An 18,405-nucleotide genomic window follows, 5' to 3' on the forward strand; every position below is an offset into this window, starting at 1 on the left:
GAAATCTTAAATATTCTGCAACACTATTACACCAACCATAAAACACCATATCCAAGCATCAAAAGTAATTCATTTTGCTTAAGCCAATAATTTACATTTCAGAAAATGCATTTTCTGCAATGTAATCCACCATAAATTATTTATTCTCATCAATTTTATAAAGTTCAAAAACCTTTCTGCTCCAGTTTACAACAAACTATGCTTTTCTGCACTAAACTCTGCTTTAGTTAAGTGTGAACTGCAATAAGACATTTTCATTAAAGAAAAAACTCCAAGTTTGACCTATAACATTAACTTAGTCACAACGAGCTGGATAATAGTAGCATTCTCATTCAAAGTAGTAACTTAAATCATAGTTGATAATTGCGCCTGGTTGTGTTACAATCAGAGTTATTATATAGCTGATCACATAAAATAAAATATACTACACTAAATGATTCAATACAATACAAATCTCAAAGAATATATAAATAGTTTTTTATAAACAACCCCACCCACCAAAGAATAGGTGCTCACCTGGTTATGGTTGACTTCTGTCTTGTAGCACTTGCCAGTGATTGATAATTTATAATAGTGGTTATATGCAAATGGCGTCAGGTGTGTCTATGTGTGTGAGAGAGGGAGACAGTGCCTGAATGTTTGTGAGTAGTAGGAGTGCTCGTACCCATTAGTGCATGCACGTGTGTATTAGGCACTTTTGCTAGCTCACGAAGAAGAGACAAGAATCACTGTAAATGTGTCAATATCATGCTTTGTCTTATGGTCCATCTCCTTAGGTTGACATGACACCAACACATGGTCTAGTGTCTATCTTTAAAGTTTGAAAAGTCAGAGGATATTGTCAGCATTTAGGCTACAACATCCACTAACCCCAGCTCTCCTGCTAACCTGAAACATCTCTCTGTATTATATGTGTATCAGGGCCCTAGGCCAGGGGTCAGCAACCTTTAACACCCAAAGAGCCATTTGGACCCAGTTTCCAAGAAAACGCTGGAAGCCACAAATACTTTGTGACATCTAAAATGAAGATAACACTATATATTATTTTTTCTACCTTTATGCTTTGTGTGAACAACTAAAGTGTGTTGCTTATGAAATCCATGAAGTGCTACATAGAAAATTCCATTTTATTTATGTAATGAAAACATTTCGAACTGTTAAAGAAATATAACAAAAGCAAAGACACCCAGCTGAACTAAAATGATCCATGTAGCAAAGAAAAACTGTTGTGAGCCGCCACCCTCATATCGCCTTTGGGCTTTTGGAGCATAGCAGAGCCTTGACCTGAATTTTAAAAAATAATTGGAAAAAAGCACTATGCTACTAAGAAAATGAAAAATAAATATTTGCAAAATTCTGCATAAATATTTGTTTATTTACTTATATTTATTTTACATGGTAAATGTGTGTGGCGGGGCTTGGTCTGCAGTACCGCTGCATGGGAGGCGTACGCACCTGAGCTGCACCCGCAATCACGCCTCGCCGCCTTAAAGTCTGTGCTCTCTCTGCTGTTGTGTTGGTGTGTGTCGGCTGTGAGCTGAAAAGCTACAGCCGGCTGTATACGTACAGCAACCGTGTGTGAAAAGTGGTCAATAAAGAGATGCCGAAAAGCATGTTGATGGAAACATCGTCAAGTCTGCCGTAATATGTTTACAATGGGACTTCTGCTCCTGAACCTCTGCGCACAGCGTCTGCAAATCGGGGCTGTACGAAGTCACTTTCATCTTTACGCAGGACTGTAAGCTGTCATCTGTGAGGCGTGAGCGGTGTTTGTTTTTAACATAGTTCGCGGTGGAGCTGCTGACATAATGTGGATCCGAAGATCCATAATTGACCTACCTGGGGTTGAAAGTCTCGACAAATGCACGGCGTTTCGGCGAGTATACCGGCTTCCTCGAGTGTGACGCTTATTTTGAGCGACGAAAAATAATAAAATATAATTATATTTTTATATTTCAATATCACAATAAACTTTCAATTTAGAACTACAAGTTTAAAAGAACTAATACAAAAAAAATACACTTCAGCTAAATACTTGTAATTTATTTTCCCAAACCACGCGGAGCCGCAGTATAAGGACTAAAGAGCCGCATGTGGCTCCAGACCCGCATGTTGCCGACCCCTGCCCTAGGCCATGTGCGTGCATTAAAGGACTCCATTCAAAAGGCCTGCTCATTAAGGGTTTTAATACCCATTGTTTTTTGTCTTTTACATCACTATGACAAAACATAGATAGATTTTCTTTAGAACATGCAAATATAATTGAAATAACAAGGGAAAAAAGAAAAAACAAAATTTATAAAAAATGAAGTTTCATGTATATATCTATGTCTATACAATGTGTGTGCTCGAAAAGGAGTAGGATTACATTTTTCCTGTTCCTACCCCCTTATTTCAAATTTCATTACTTACAGATCGATATTCAGAATTCGACATTAAATGATCCATACATGATTAACTATATACAAGTTAATCATATAGTTAATCTAAAACTATATACAAGTCTACACGCTGGTTGGCATGCGCCAACCAGCGTGCAGCCTGTTACAGTCGCTCCTGCTTTTCTCTTAGTTTAGCTCTTTTTTCTTACGTATTCTTTTTTTTTTCTGACTTGTATTTTCCTCCGTTTTCTATCTCTTACTCAATCATGTGGATTGAGAGAGTTTTTGTTCTTCTGGTGGCCGTGGAACTGTTACTTTTATCAAGGAACGGGACTGCGGCACATCTCCTACACGCACGGACTGTTTACTCCAGAGATCAGCTGATCGCCCTGATGCCGGCCGGCTCGCTGGCCAGGCCCACAGAAGTACCAGCTGAAATTTGGAGGAAAACACATCGGGGATGCAGAGGTCAAGGACAGAAGAGAAGAAAAAAGGTGACGGTGAGACAGCGGAGGCTCGAAGCGAGGAGGAGGTTTAAACCGTGTCTGCCGTCTATCGTGATGGGAAATGTGCGATCGTTGGCAATTAAAATCGACGAGCTCTCAGCACTGGTACGGAGTCAGAGGGAATACCGAGAGTGTAGCCTGATGTGTTTCACCGAATCATGGCTGCACCAGGACATTCCCGATGAGAATGCTTCCGTGGAAGGCTTCCACACTGTTCGGGCGGACAGGGACAGCATCGCTAGCGGTAAGCGTAAAGGAGGTGGGCTTGCTGTTTTAGTTAACAACCGGTGGTGTAACCCTGCCAACATAACAATCAAAGAAAGGATTTGTTGCCCGGACACTGAACTGTGTGCTGTTGGACTCAGGCCGTATTATTTACCCAGGGAATTCTCTCACGTCATCTTGGTGGCTATCTATGTTCCCCCCTCTGCTAACCCCACAGCTGCATGTGACACTATCCACTCTGCCATAGCTCGGCTACAGACTCAGCACCCGAGTGCCTTTATTGTGATCTCGGGTGACTTCAACCATGTATCACTGGACAATACACTACCAACATTCAAACAATATGTGGACTGTCCCACCAGGGGAGAGAAAACTTTAGACTTACTGTATGCTAACGTCAAGGATGCATACAGCTCCTCCTCCCTCCCCCCACTTGGTAGGTCAGATCATAACCTGATTCACCTCACCCCCCGCTATGTGCCAATTGTGAGGAGGGAACCTGTGACCACCAGGACTGTTAGGAGGTGGTCAGAGGAGGCAATAGCGGAACTACAGGGCTGTTTCGAGGTGACCGACTGGGAAACACTCTGTGAGCCTCACGCCGAGGACATCAATGGGCTTACTGAGTGTATCACAGGCTACATAACTTTCTGCACCGACTCCATGGTTCCAGCTCAGACTGTTCATTGTTACCCAAATAACAAGCCGTGGGTGACTAAGGACATCAAAGCCCTCCTCAACAACAAGAAGAGGGCTTTCAGAGGGGGCAACAAAGAGGAGGTGAGGAAGATCCAGGTGTTACTAAAGGACAAGATCAGAGAGGCTAAGGACAATTACAGGAGGAAGCTGGAGTGGAAACTCCAGCAGAACAGCATGAGAGAGGTGTGGAGGGGCATGAAGACCATCACTGGATTCAGGCCAACCAACAGCAGGGGAGCTGAGGGAGGTGAGAATAGAGCCGACGAGTTGAATCTGTTTTTCAATAGATTCGACACCACAGTGTCTGCTCCCACCCCCACAACCTCACCTGCAGTCAGCCTGGAATCCAGAGCCACACCACTGTGCCAGCCTCTCTCTTCACATGTTGCCTCCTGTGAGATTCCTGACACCCCTCCCCCACCCATCACCTTCACTCAATACCAGGTTGAGATGCAAATGAGGAGACTTCACTCAGGCAAGTCTGCTGGACCAGACGGAGTGAGTCCCCTTGTCCTCAAGACCTGTGCCCCCCAGCTGTGTGGAGTCTTTCATAAACTGTTTATGCTGAGTCTGAGTCTGCAGAGGGTCCCGGTGATGTGGAAGACATCATGCCTCGTCCCTGTACCAAAGACGCCTCGTCCCAGTGGCCCCCAGGATTACAGGCCCGTGGCACTGACCTCCCACATCATGAAGACCCTGGAAAGGCTCATCCTGGACCAGCTGCGACCCATAGTAAGACCACATCTGGATCCCCTTCAGTTCGCTTATCAGCCTCGTCTCGGAACAGAGGACACCATCATCTACCTGCTCAATCGTGTCTACACCCATCTGGACCAGCCGGCGAGCACTGTGAGGGTCATGTTTTTTGACTTTTCCAGTGCTTTCAACACCATCAGGCCGACCCTCCTGGGTGATAAGTTAGCAGCGATGCAGGTGGATGCTTCTCTGGTGTCCTGGATTGTTGATTACCTGACAGGAAGACCACAATATGTACGTCTCCCACAGTGTGTTTCTGACAAGGTGATTAGCAACACAGGGGCACCACAGGGGACTGTCCTCTCCCCCTTCCTCTTCACCCTCTACACCACAGACTTCAGCCACTGCACAGAGACCTGCCATCTTCAGAAGTTTTCTGATGACTCTGCGGTGGTTGGATGCATCAGCAGGGATGATGAGACAGAGTACCGGGCTGTGGTCGACTCCTTTGTCACGTGGTGTGAGCAGAATCATCTGCAGCTCAACGTGGCAAAGACTAAGGAACTGATCGTGGACTTCAGGAAGACCAGGAAACACTTGACCCCTGTTTCAATCCAGGGGGTCAGTGTTGACATTGTGGAGGACTATAAATACCTTGGAGTACACATTGACAATAAACTGGACTGGGCTAAAAACACCACAGCACTTTACAGGAAGGGCCAGAGTCGTCTCTATTTTTTGAGGCGACTGAGGTCCTTCAACATCTGCCAGAAAATGCTGAGGATTTTCTATGAGTCTGTTGTGGCCAGTGCGATCCTCTATGCTGTTGCATGCTGGGGGAGCAGGCTGAGGGTCGCAGATGCCAACAGACTTAATAAACTGATCCGTAAGGCCAGCAATGTTGTGGGGATGGAGCTGGACTCCCTCAAGGTGGTGTCGGAGAGGCGGATGCTGTCCAAGATAAAGACAATGTTGGATAACACCTCCCACCCACTCCATGACATGTTGGTCAGTCACAGGAGCTCGTTCAGTGAGAGACTGAGATTACCGAAAAGCACCACTGAACGACACAGGAAATCATTCCTGCCTGTGGCCATCTCCCTGTACAACGCATCCACTTAACACACTGTTTGCTGCTACAGCTACACATGTTTCTTTTCCAACTATTTATTTATAAGTGACTTATGTATGTATGTATGTATATATATGTATATATTGTACTATTCTTAGTTAGCGTATTGTCTGTCTTGTCTTAATGTTGGTTTAAAATGGAGCACTGTAACAAAAAATAATTTCCCCCAGGGATCAATAAAGTATTCTGATTCTGATTCTGATATACAAGTCTACACTCATATACAACACATGAACACACACATATAAAACATTTTCACTTAAACCAAAACAACAACAAACTACATTGTTACATAACCTAGGCACCCTGCGGTTAACACTAGGGTTGGACAATATGTAAAAATTTTCCAACCGACAATTATCAGTCCAATAATGAACGTTGGGCGATATATATTCGCGCATGCACAGACTTTTTGATGGACGGAGCCATGCAATCATTCATGGACTGATTTGCGTGTTCACAACTCAGAAGTCCAAGCACATCTTTGCAGGAGGTCTCCTCTCTACAGGAGCTCACTCCAATATCTTTAGGGGAGAGATATTGGAGAAGTGGAGAATGACTCAAACTGGGTGTCTATTGTCTTGTGCAGTCTGGGAGAAGATTGGATGATGGGGTGGGTGCAGTTTTCTCTGCGGTGGGGTCGGGTGGGCTGCCCCGGACTCTGTGGGGCGGGGTGGTGCTGTTGCTGTGGGCCCCGGTCTGGATGGGCCTAGGCCACATTGCCCTAGTGGGTTCCAGAGTGTTGGGGTACCTACTGGGGTCAGCGGGGGAGCTGGCCCCAGGGAGGGGCCACTTGCCCCTCCCTTTCTTCCCTCCCCATCCTCAGCTGCCTCCTTCTTCCCGCTCCACCACACCCACACACACAACTGCACCTCAAGCAGGTGAGACACCTGCTTGGGGTGCAGGTGTGTGACCAGGGTGCAGGGGAGGCACTCCCCCTCTGTCCCCTTCTGGCTGCCTGTGCCTAAATTTTCTTCTGCAACCTAGACATCCACATTACTCATACTCTCATAACACATACATATAGCGACTTGGGGGTGGGCACGTTATACAGCGTCCAGAGGATGGTCTGTGTATTCAAACCAACCTCTGGCGCTGGTGCCCTATCCTCAATTTTAAATGCATATAGACACTGAGGCTTTTCGGGAGGAGCCGTGCTGCTCTCTGGCAGGAAGCACCATGCCCTCCTGTGTTTTAAATGCACTTTAGAACAGCACACAGCAAACTTCATATGACTAACTAAAAACGTAGTCAAGCCGAGCTAAAATAAGCAGGTACAAGTGGAAAAGGCCTATAAAGTGCAGATAAAATTGAGAGGCAGACAATAGCCCCAACCACAAATCTCTGGCTAACACACCTGCTCCTGCAGGCCCTATATATACTGTATATATATATCACCTATAGTGATGTACTGAGAACCGTATTCACTATAGGGTAATTAAAAAGGAGGGGCAGGTCACCACGCAGCACCTGTTTGAGTGATGTGGGGGGAGGGTCAGGATGCAAAGACTAGGAGCCAGCTGCAATTCATGGTTTGTTTTTATACCACTGTGTATTTAATCATTCCTTGTTAATTTTTGTCTCTAAACGAAACACCCAGCATACATCATTAGACATACACACACAATTATGGGCACGCTGAGGTTTGTCACATGGAATGTAAATGGAGCTGGCACCAGAGGAAAGAGGTTAAAGATATTTAACCAGCTTAAAAAACTACAGGCAGATGTTGTTTTATTACAAAAAACTCACAGACCTGTCACAGGTTTAAACGAACTTAAAACACCTGAGTTTCCTAATGTGTTTGCAGCCTGTTATAATTCTAGACAAAGGGGAGTAGCAATTTTAATACATAAAAATGTTAATTTTACAGTACTCGATACAGAGGGTAGATTTCTAATGATTAAACTATCAATATTGAACAAAAAACTATGTATTGTAAGTATATATGGTCCAAATGTTGATGAACCCTCATTCTTCCACGGATTTTTTAGTGCACTCTCTGAACACCTCGATTGCACACTCATTCTTTGAGGCGACCTCAACCTTGGACTAAATAAAGAAATGGATAGGCTCAACACAACAGGAACTCAGCACAATTGGCAGTCTGGATTATTTTTTGGTCAGCAGCTCACTGCTGGGCGACATTTCAGACACTGAGATTCACCCTATAGCTGTCAGCGATCATGCTCCTGTATCTTTAACACTAATACAGATGACTAATACTACGCCAAGTAAAAACTGGAGATTTAATACATCACTGCTTAAAGATGAAGACTTTATTAAATATTTTAAAAAGGAATGGACTTCATATTTAGACTTTAATGACACTCCCGGAATATCTGCTTCTGTTCTATAGGAAGCAGGGAAAGCTGTGATGAGAGGTAAAATAATTTCTTTCTCATCACACAAAAAGAAAGAAGAAAACAAAAATATTCAGGAATTAGAAAAAACCCACCAAATCACTAGAAGAAGCCTACGCGTCCCACCAAGATCAGGAAACACTGAACAAAATACGCAAAACAAAACTAGAATTAAATGAAATTATTAATAAAAAAACACAATTCCTTGTACAAAGACTTCGCTTGCAGAATTTTGAACACAGTAACAAATCAGGTCGATTTCTAGCAAACCAGTTAAAAATAAATAAAGAAAAAACAACTATATGTGCTGCTAAAGATTTATCGGGGAACACAACCTAAACTGGGAGAAACTAAAGAGCAAACCTGAAATCTTAACAAAACGGAGAGCAGAGCAGAGAGACGCAGACTAAGGAACAGGATACCAAGAAACACAGACGAGCCGACAACGAACACAGACCGCCACCCACTAAATATACACACACAAGGTAATCGGGTAATCACACACAGGAGGGAAGAACAGCTGAACCCAATACACATGAGGACCGGAGGAGACAAGCTGAACACAATGACAACAGACACAGACCTTCAGAACAAAACAGGAAATCTAGAACCCGAACCGGACACAAGGGGGGAGGACGCAGAATAACTAGAACAGAGGAAAATAATCATAAAACACAAAACGCTGGGTCAACGACCCAGCACCATGACATCTACAAAGAATTCTGGACAATTTTGGCACCAGTATTCCACGGAATGTTGCAGGAAATCGAGGAAAATGGCAGACTACCACCAAATATGAATTCTGCCAACATTAGTCTCGTGCTAAAACCAGGCAAAGACCCTTTATTTCCCTCAATGTATCGTCCAATTTCTCTTTTAAATGTAGACCTTAAAATAATCTGAAAAGCTCTCTCAATGAGATTAGAGAAAATAACCCCCCTCTTAATTCAAACCGGTTTCATAAAAGGTCGGCACTCCTCAACAAACACTCGTAGATTACTTAATTTAATAGACTACTCATACAATAAAAAACATTGAAACTATAATATTATCACTAGATGCAGAAAAAGCATTTGACAGAGTTAACTGGAAAATTTTATTTGCAACTTTACACAAATTTGGTTTTGGAAACTCTTTCATAAACTGGATGAGAATATTATACAATTCCCCAACAGCTTGTGTCAGAACAAATGACCAGACATCCTCCAGCTTATGTCTCCTGAGGGGCACCAGACAGGGATGCCCACTCTCCCCTTCACTTTTTGCAATTTTTATCGAACCTCTAGCAGCAGCATTTAGACAGGCTACAACAATTAAGGGCATAAAATGTAAGAACGTAGAACATAAAATCAGTCTCTATGCGGATGATGTGTTGCTTTTTCTGAAAAACTCACAAACCAACCTTTCTGAGGTAATTACTCTAATAAACTGGTGTGGCGGAGGTGTGATCCCGGGCACGGCTGCAGGGGAGGAGTGATGCAGTGAGCTCAACAGGGCGGTGCTGGAGACGCAGGTGAGAACAGCTGATGGCGTTTTGGACTGATGATGGTTTCCTTCCCTTTTATAGTGAGACGGGAGAGGAGCGGCAGAGAGCGGGAAATCAGCTGAGACCGACAGCTGTCAGACTGTGGTCAGTCATAACACAGGAAACTAAATAAATGTGGCATCTGGAGACAAAGACCTGCGCGTGTGTGTACCTGTGTGTAGTGCATTTCACAACTGGTTTTCAAGAGTTTCAGATTATTCAATTAACTGGCCAAAATCTACAGTTCTTCCCATTAACTGCTCCTTCCATAATTCTTCTTCTGCCCCACTACAATCTGGAAATATTAAATATTTAGGTATTAATGTTTCTCCTAAGCTTTCAGATTTAACTAAATTAAACCACATCCCACTTCTAAAGAAAGTAGAAGGCGATCTGACTAGATGGAAATCTTTACCCATATGACTCATGGGAAGGGTCGCCACTATAAAAATGATGATCTTGCCAAAAATTAATTACTTATTTTTAATGATCCCTAACAAACCATCACAAGATTGGTTCAGATCTCTGGATTCATATATTTCTAAATTCCTTTGGAAAGATAAACCCCGCGTATCAGCTTAAAAATGCTACAATGAACCAAGGATAGAGGAGGATTAGATCTGCCTAATTTTCACCAATACTTCTTAGCCAACAGGCTTCAGTTCATCTCAGAATGGTTAAAACATACCTTCTTAGATGAGCCCTGGCTAGATGTTGAACAGGCACTATGCAATAATCTAGAGATTTCAGACCTACCCTTTATCAGCTCAAACATCAAAAGACATGAATGCTTTAAAAGCATCAACGTCAGCTTTTCTCTGACAGCATGGTGGGAGTTTCTAAAAATAACGGAGTCTTCATTAATCCCATGCAAACGTACACCTATCTGGAATAACCCTGACATATTACAAAACAATAATATGATTAAACATATATTAGAGGGAACAGAATTTATTCCATTTGACAGACTAGTTACACAATATGGGATCAACAAGAAAAGATTTTTAGAATATCAACAAATTAAATCCATAGTAAAAAAGAAACTTAACCTCAGTCAAGTTGAATTACAAACACCACCAATTGCGGTACATTTTCTTACTCTTAAATCCCCCAAATTATTATCTAAAATATACAGAACACTTTCTAAAATAGATGAATCAATATGGAGGACCCCTAGAGATGTTATCCCTGGAGGGCTTAACCCGGGGGTTGTGTTCATAACCTGGTTAGTGGCTCTGGTCGCTCTTAGAGGTTGTTCTCCTCGTGGCTGTGTGCAGCGGGGCTGGAGGATGGTCTGTGCTGGCGGACGTAGGTTATTGGCCTGGTAGCCTGGCTGCCCCTGGGTGGATCCGGGGCAGGCGTGGGGGTTTGGGGTTCGGGGATGCTTCGCCTCCGTGCTGGGGCTCTGGCTGGGCCTTGGGGGCTTCGGTCCTCGTCGGTGTGTCACCGAGGTTGTGGGCGGGTGGTTGCACGGGGGCTCAGTCCTGGCGCAGGGGGCCTCTTGTGCATCGGCCTAACTGGGGGGGCTCTTCAACTGGCAGGGAGGTTGTTCCATCCTTGCAGGAGTCCACTCTGCAGGTGGGGGAGAGACATAGGAGAGGTGGAGAATAAACTTAACCTGGGTGTCTGTTGTCTTGTGTAGTCTGGGAGATGATTGAATGTTGGGGTGGGTACAGTTTCCTCTGCGGTGGGGTAGGGTGGGCTGCCCCAGGTCCTGTGGGGCTTGGCAGTGCTGCTGCCGTAGGCCCCGGTCTGGATGGGCCTGGGCTCCCTTGCCTTGGTGGCTACCAGAGGTCGGGGGGGCCTACTGGGGTCAGCGGGGGAGCTGGCCCTAGGGAGAGGCATCCTCCCCTCCCTTCTTTTCCTCCCCGGCTACCTCCCTCTTCCCGCTCCACCACACCCACCCACACAGGTAGGACCTTGGGGTGCGGGTGTGTCACCAGGGTCCCCTTCTGGCCACCTGTGCCTCAATTTTATCTCACAACTTAGACATCCACATTACTTACACTCTCATAACACACACATATATATATAGGGCCTTGAGGGTGGGCACGTTAATGGCATCCAGTGGGCGGTCTGTGTATTCAACCCCACCTCTGCCCACCTCTCAATTTTAAATCCATGTAGACATTGAGGGTTCTCGGGAGGGGCCGTGCTAACACCTGCTGCTCTCTGGTAGCAGCACCATGCTCTCCCTTGTTTTAAATGCACTTTAGAGCAACACGCAGCAACACTACACATGAGCAGGAGGAGGGAGGTATGGGGTCTTCACACACCCCCGTTCTCTACTAGCCATCGGGGCGGGGGGGCTGGGAGGAGATGTTGGCTGTCCGATTGGCCTCCCTGCTGCTGCGGAGCCTGGGACGGTCTGCTTGTCTCCACCCCGGTGGGAAGGGTAACATCTCTTGGGTCTGGGTGCTGTTTCCCCCTCTGGGGGCGAGGGTACCTGGACCCGGGGTATAGACTATGTTTGGGGAGTGTGATTGTGTGTACATGTGTGGTGTGTATATATATATATATATATATATATATATATATATATATATATATTGTCATGAACCGAAGTTCCGTGCGCAAGCTGGACCCAGAAGCAGAACTCACACACCAGGGTAGGAGAGAATAAAGAAACCAAATTTTATTATAACTAAAGGTGTCCCGTGAGGGTAGCCGGAAAAAACAACGTGTGGAACCAGAAAACACCGAAGGACCGGGGAGGTGAGTCGCGCAGGGAACGCCGAGAGCAGGGCTGTGGGAGGCTGCAGAAAAAAAGGAGAAATAGATTACTGGGGTGCGGAAAAATGGCAGCATACGAGGGAAGGGGGAGTATGCGTCTTACGGTGATAGCCGGGCAGAGTGAACCAGAGGGGGGGCTCCAAAAGGGGTCGAGGCGGCGGGGCTGATCGTGATCCAAATCTCAGGCGGGCAGGTGGACAGGCAGATGGCTCACAAAAAACGCCGAGTTGTGATCTGAGTACACAGGGCAAAACAGTGTTAGTTCAGATGGATAATTTTTCATAAGGGCTTTCCCGCAGATGTACGTTACCGCTGAGAGACGACTACGGACTGGCGTGGAGCAGCAGGTAGGGCAGGATTAAATAGTCCACCTGGTGATCGCCTGGGATGGGATGCAGGCGTGGGGTTAGCAGCCACGCCCGTGGGCGTGGGCATCCCATCTGAACCCCTGGACGCCGGGCCGCGGACCATGATATATATATATATATATATATATATATATATATATATATATATATATATATATATATATATATATATATAAAAACTCCCAGCACGTCCCTGCGGGCAGTTTATCCTTCAAGCTCGGGTCCTCTACCAGAGGCCTGGGAGCTTGAGGGTCCTGCGCAGTATCTTAGCTGTTCCCAGGACTGCGCTCTTCTGGACAGAGATCTCCGATGTTATTCCCGGGATCTGCTGGAGCCACTCGCCTAGCTTGGGAGTCACCGCACCTAGTGCTCCGATTACCACGGGGACCACCGTTACCTTCACCCCCCACATCCTCTCGAGCTCTTCTCTGAGCCCTTGGTATTTCTCCAGCTTCTCGTGTTCCTTCTTCCTGATATTGCTGTCATTCGGAATCGCTACATCGATCACTACAGCCGTTTTCTTCTGTTTGTCTACCACCACTATGTCCGGTTGGTTAGCCACCACCATTTTGTCCGTCTGTATCTGGAAGTCCCACAGGATCTTAGCTCGGTCATTCTCCACCACCCTTGGGGGCATCTCCCATTTTGACCTCGGGACTTCCAGATTATACTCGGCACAGATGTTCCTGTACACTATGCCGGCCACTTGGTTATGGCGTTCCATGTATGCCTTGCCTGCTAGCATCTTGCACCCTGCTGTTATGTGCTGGATTGTCTCTGGGGCATCTTTACACAGACTGCACCTGGGGTCTTGCCTGGTGTGATAGACCCCAGCCTCTATGGATCTTGTGCTCAGAGCTTGTTCTTGTGCTGCCATGATTAGTGCCTCTGTGCTGTCTTTCAGTCCAGCTTTGTCCAGCCACTAGTAGGATTTCTGGATATCACCCACCTCCTCTATCTGCCGGTGGTACATACCGTGCAGGGGCCTGTCCTTCCATGACCCTCCATGCATGGTAAGGAGCTTTCTTGTCTTTATGTCAGTGGCTTCTATCTCCTCCTTTGGCCAGCCTATTACCCCAGCAGGGTACCTGATCACGGGCAGGGCGTACGTGTTGATGGCCCGGATCTTGTTCTTACCATTCAGCTGACTCCTCAGGACATGCCTGACCCTCTGCAGGTACTTGGTGGTTGCAGCTTTTCTAGCGGCCTCTTCATGGTTCCCATTCGCCTGCGGGATCCCCAGGTACTTGTAACTGTCCTCTATGTCTGCAATGTTGCCTTCTGGTAGTTCAATCCCCTCAGTTCTGACTACCTTCCCTCTCTTTGTTACCATCCGACTACACTTCTCCAGTCCGAACGACATTCCAATGTCATTGCTGTATAGCCTGGTAGTGTGGATCAGTGAATCGATGTCTCGTTCACTCTTGGCATACAGCTTGATGTCATCCATGTACAGGAGGTGGCTGACAACTGCTCCGTTCCGTAGTCGGTATCCGTAGCCAGTCTTGTTAATGATCTCACTGAGGGGGTTCAGGCTTATGCAGAACAGCAGTGGGGACAGAGCATCTCCTTGGTAGATCCCGCACTTGATGGTGACTTGTGCTATGGGCTTGGAGTTGGCCTCTAGTGTTGTACGCCACATCCCCATTGAGTTCCTGATGAAGGCTCTTAGGGTCCCATTGATCTTGTACAATTCTAAGCATTCCAGTATCCAGCTGTGGGGCATTGAGTCATAGGCCTTCTTGTAATCAATCCAGGCAGTGCACAGGTTGGTCAGTCTGGTCTTGCAGTCTCGGCTGACTGTTCTGTCTACCAGTAGCTGGTGTTTTGCACCTCTGGTATTCTTGCCAATCCCTTTCTGTGTCCCGCTCATGTATTGACCCATGTGCCTGTTCATCTTAGCCGATATGATGCCTGACAGGAGCTTCCATGTAGTACTGAGGCAGGTTATTGGTCGGTAGTTGGAGGGGACCGGTCCCTTCTTGGGGTCCTTGGGGATCAGGACCGTCCGGCCTTCAGTTAGCCATTCCGGGTGTCTCTCGTTAACTAGCAGCTGGTTCATTTGTGCTGCCAGACGCTCGTGGAGTGCAGTCAGCTTCTTCAGCCAGTAGGCGTGAACCATGTCGGGCCCTGGTGCTGTCCAACTCTTCATACTGGAGACCCTTTCTTGGATATCTGCCACTGTGATGGTTACTGGACCCTGTTCAGGGAGGTCGCTGTGGTCTGCCCTCAGATCCACTAGCCACTGAGCATTGCCGTTATGGGTTGCGTCCTTCTCCCATATGCTCTTCCAGTATTGCTCCGTCTCCAGCCTTGGTGGTGCTGTTCTCTTATTATTATTGTTCCCTTGCCACTGAGAGTACACCTTTGCTGGTTCTGTGGAGAACAGCTGGTTTATTCTCCTGCCTTCTATCTCTCTGGTGTACCTCCTCAAGCGGCTGGCCAAGGCTGTGAGTCTTTGCTTGGCAGTTTCCAAGGCCTCAGGTATGGACAGCTTGCTGTATTTCTTATGCACCTTCTTTGTCGCACCTTTCTGCAACTCCGTTAGTTGGCTAACTTCCCTCCGTGCTACTTTGATCTTGTCCTCTAGCCTCCTTCTCCATGGAGGGTACTGCCCCTTGTGGCTGTTCAACTTGTATCCAAGCATCTCACTGATCACTGCTGCCGTATTGTAGATCAGCTTGTTAGTGTCGGTAATCGTGGTTGTAGGTATCGTCCGTAGTGCTGCATTTACATCATCTAGCAGACCTTCTGAGGGTACTTCACGTAATAACACAACATATATATATATATATGTATATATATATATATATATATATATATATATATATATATATATATATATGCTGTGAGAGCAGTCCCTTCTTTCGAATGTTGGAACACTGAGCTACTAGTTGTTTCGCCGTCATTGTGGATGTTGGATATCGAAGAATCCATAGGTCCCGCATCCTATTCATGTAGCCCCTTCCGCCGGGGTTACTTGCGTAGTAGCATTCCAACAACGCCCTGTTTTCATCTCTTGCCCACCGATGCCTTCTTGTTCCAGTAGCCCACTTTTCGTCAGGGTGCCCTGGTTCCTCAACACCTGGCGCGGTACCTTGTTGATCCGGGCGACGTCCGAGCCGGCATGCCTTCATATTTATCTGTCTTGCTCATGTCTGCGGTAGGCTTGCTTAGCATAGGGGGTCTAGCCTTAGGACCCTTACTGGATACAGACGCCCCAGGCAGGAATCGAACTTGCGATCCGGTCGTTGGTACTTGCTGGCTTGTGTAGCCACTAGGTAACAAAAGCTCAACACTTCGCCTGCATCCTGGAGCACTTCTGTTGTGTTTTGTACATGTTTTGGAGTTTGTACGTGCTTTGTCTCTAGGGTCCACCTTAAATCTACTTTTATTTATTCTCTCCACATAAAATGTAATAAATAAATCATATATTACAAAAACCAACTATTCGCAGTTCAACTTTTAGCTATTCAAATTTTCAGCTTTTTCCTTTTAAACAAATTTTAAGTAAAACAACACAAAACACTGCAAACCACAACACAATTACATATAAATGAAAATATGAAAACAAAAAGAAGATGCACATTCTCTGTCATATGGGCCTGCATGAATAAACTGCTATACCATTTTTCAATTTAGCACAGTAATTCTTTATGGAAAAACGGACTGTCAATGAAGTAGCATGTTACTTTGGAACATATTACACTAAACACTGAGCACCTAAAATGAATCCAATAACACCAAATTCTGAAAACTCATGAAAATATGTTTTTATTTGCTGTAGGTTAGGTTACTGCAGTTTTCTCCTTTGTGATACAAACAGGAAGTTACAGTATTTCTGCCTACAGCTTCAAAATGCAGAGACTAACAGAACACTGTTTCACTGTGAATGAGAGTTTAGAAAGATCAAAAAAATTGTAAGTCAGGATGATATGAGAAACATAAAGTGAATTTCACTACTCCCATTACTTCTACTTAGTCTGTATCTAAAAGAAAATGGTAATAAAATTAAGAGAAATTGATAAATGTGTAACGCCAACAATGTCTGTCTTGTCTGGGTTACCTGTGTACAAAAGCATTAGCATTTTTTGTATGAAACAAGTATTTTTTCAGGTACTTTCTGAACATCTTATCTCGTATCCCATAAACAACTGGACTGATGATTCGAGGCAGAACATGTATTAGTATTGAGACTGTGTAGCGAATAGTCAGTGCTCCACTTGGAAACAAGGCTATCAAACCATTCAGCAGCAAATCATGCATGTAGGTGAGCATGCACAGCAGCAGCTGGAAGCCGTGCAGCAGTACAGTGTTTCTTGCTTTCCTGGCGTTTGCAGCAGCTGCCTGTGCAGCGAAAAGGATTCTGAAATATGTGTAGACAAGGATGAGCCAAACAATAACCAGAAATACAGTGTTGGATATATCTCTCTTCTTTTCTAGCTCAGGAGGTCTGAAGGTTGTTTTCAAAAGGCAGAAGACTCTTGAATGAAAGAAATCTCTGGATTCTGTGGCCAAGATGGTGAATAAATCTGGGAGAATTGAAAGTGAACTTAGCATCCATATCACTGTGATCACAACGGTTACATTTTTGACTGTACAGATCTGTGAGTGCTGGAGAGGGAAGCATATGGCAACATAACACTCTACTGCCATCACAGCGAGGGTCATTGGAGTGTTAAGGCTGGAAATGACAGCAATCACTAGCAAAATAATACAGAAGAACACTTGAAGAGTGAAAATGGCATAACTGAGAACTTGAAGGAGGGTGAACATGATGAGCAGGAGGATATCATTGATTACCAGATGAATGTACAGGATGTAACGAGGATTTGTGTTGAAAACCTGAAGAGAAGGACAGGATTTAGAACATGAAAGATGAATTATCCCACTAAACATTGAACGGTGGATAAAAAACAACTGCTTCAGTGACCAAACTAGGACGTCCAAAAAATCACTTAAAAGACGTCACTCCAACGTCTCTTTGCGCGATGGAATGTTCACCGTGCAGAATATATCACATTCTGTCGTCTAGTATCTAGTTCTAAATGGATGTAATAAATAGATGCAAAATTTATGAGCAGGATACAGACCTCATGTTTTTTGAATGTGTGCAGCAAGGTGCCGTTGACATAGATGATGGCGATACAGAGGACCACAGTTATCACATTCTTGACAATAGCTATGTTTAACGGGTCCCGATACGTAACTGTTGTCAAATTCATGGCAGCATTTGAAAGGTTCATGAGTTGGCCAAAAAACCTGTAGACATCATTGATTGTTATGGCAGGTTGTAACACAGACGGTGTTAACTTTAAAAACACGGCAAAGTTTTGATATCTATGAGCATTCCTTATCTGATCAATAATAATCTTAGAAATCTTAAATATTCTGCAACACTATTACACCAACCATAAAACACCATATCCAAGCATCAAAAGTAATTCATTTTGCTTAAGCCAATAATTTACATTTCAGAAAATGCATTTTCTGCAATGTAATCCACCATAAATTATTTATTCTCATCAATTTTATAAAGTTCAAAAACCTTTCTGCTCCAGTTTACAACAAACTATGCTTTTCTGCACTAAACTCTGCTTTAGTTAAGTGTGAACTGCAATAAGACATTTTCATTAAAGAAAAAACTCCAAGTTTGACCTATAACATTAACTTAGTCACAACAAGCTGGATAATAGTAGCATTCTCATTCAAAGTAGTAACTTAAATCATAGTTGATAATTGCGCCTGGTTGTGTTACAATCAGAGTTATTATATAG

General features: G+C 44.8%; 1 protein-coding gene across 1 annotated transcript; it reads right to left on the minus strand.

Moving 5' to 3' along the window:
* Positions 1-16,690: 16,690 nt before the first annotated feature.
* LOC146670620 (odorant receptor 131-2-like) lies at positions 16,691-17,874 on the minus strand. Its single transcript, XM_085408084.1, has 2 exons — positions 17,722-17,874; positions 16,691-17,473 (listed from the first exon to the last, which is right to left on the minus strand). The coding sequence occupies exons 1-2, from the start codon at positions 17,872-17,874 to the stop codon at positions 16,691-16,693; spliced, it is 936 nt and encodes a 311-aa protein (XP_085264210.1).
* Positions 17,875-18,405: the final 531 nt, after the last annotated feature.

Source organism: Rhamphochromis longiceps, linkage group LG5 (assembly GCF_057381845.1).
Source record: "Rhamphochromis longiceps isolate RC_006_pf linkage group LG5, R_longiceps_female_GT1.1, whole genome shotgun sequence".
In the NCBI taxonomy this organism is placed as follows: Eukaryota; Metazoa; Chordata; class Actinopteri; order Cichliformes; family Cichlidae; genus Rhamphochromis; species Rhamphochromis longiceps.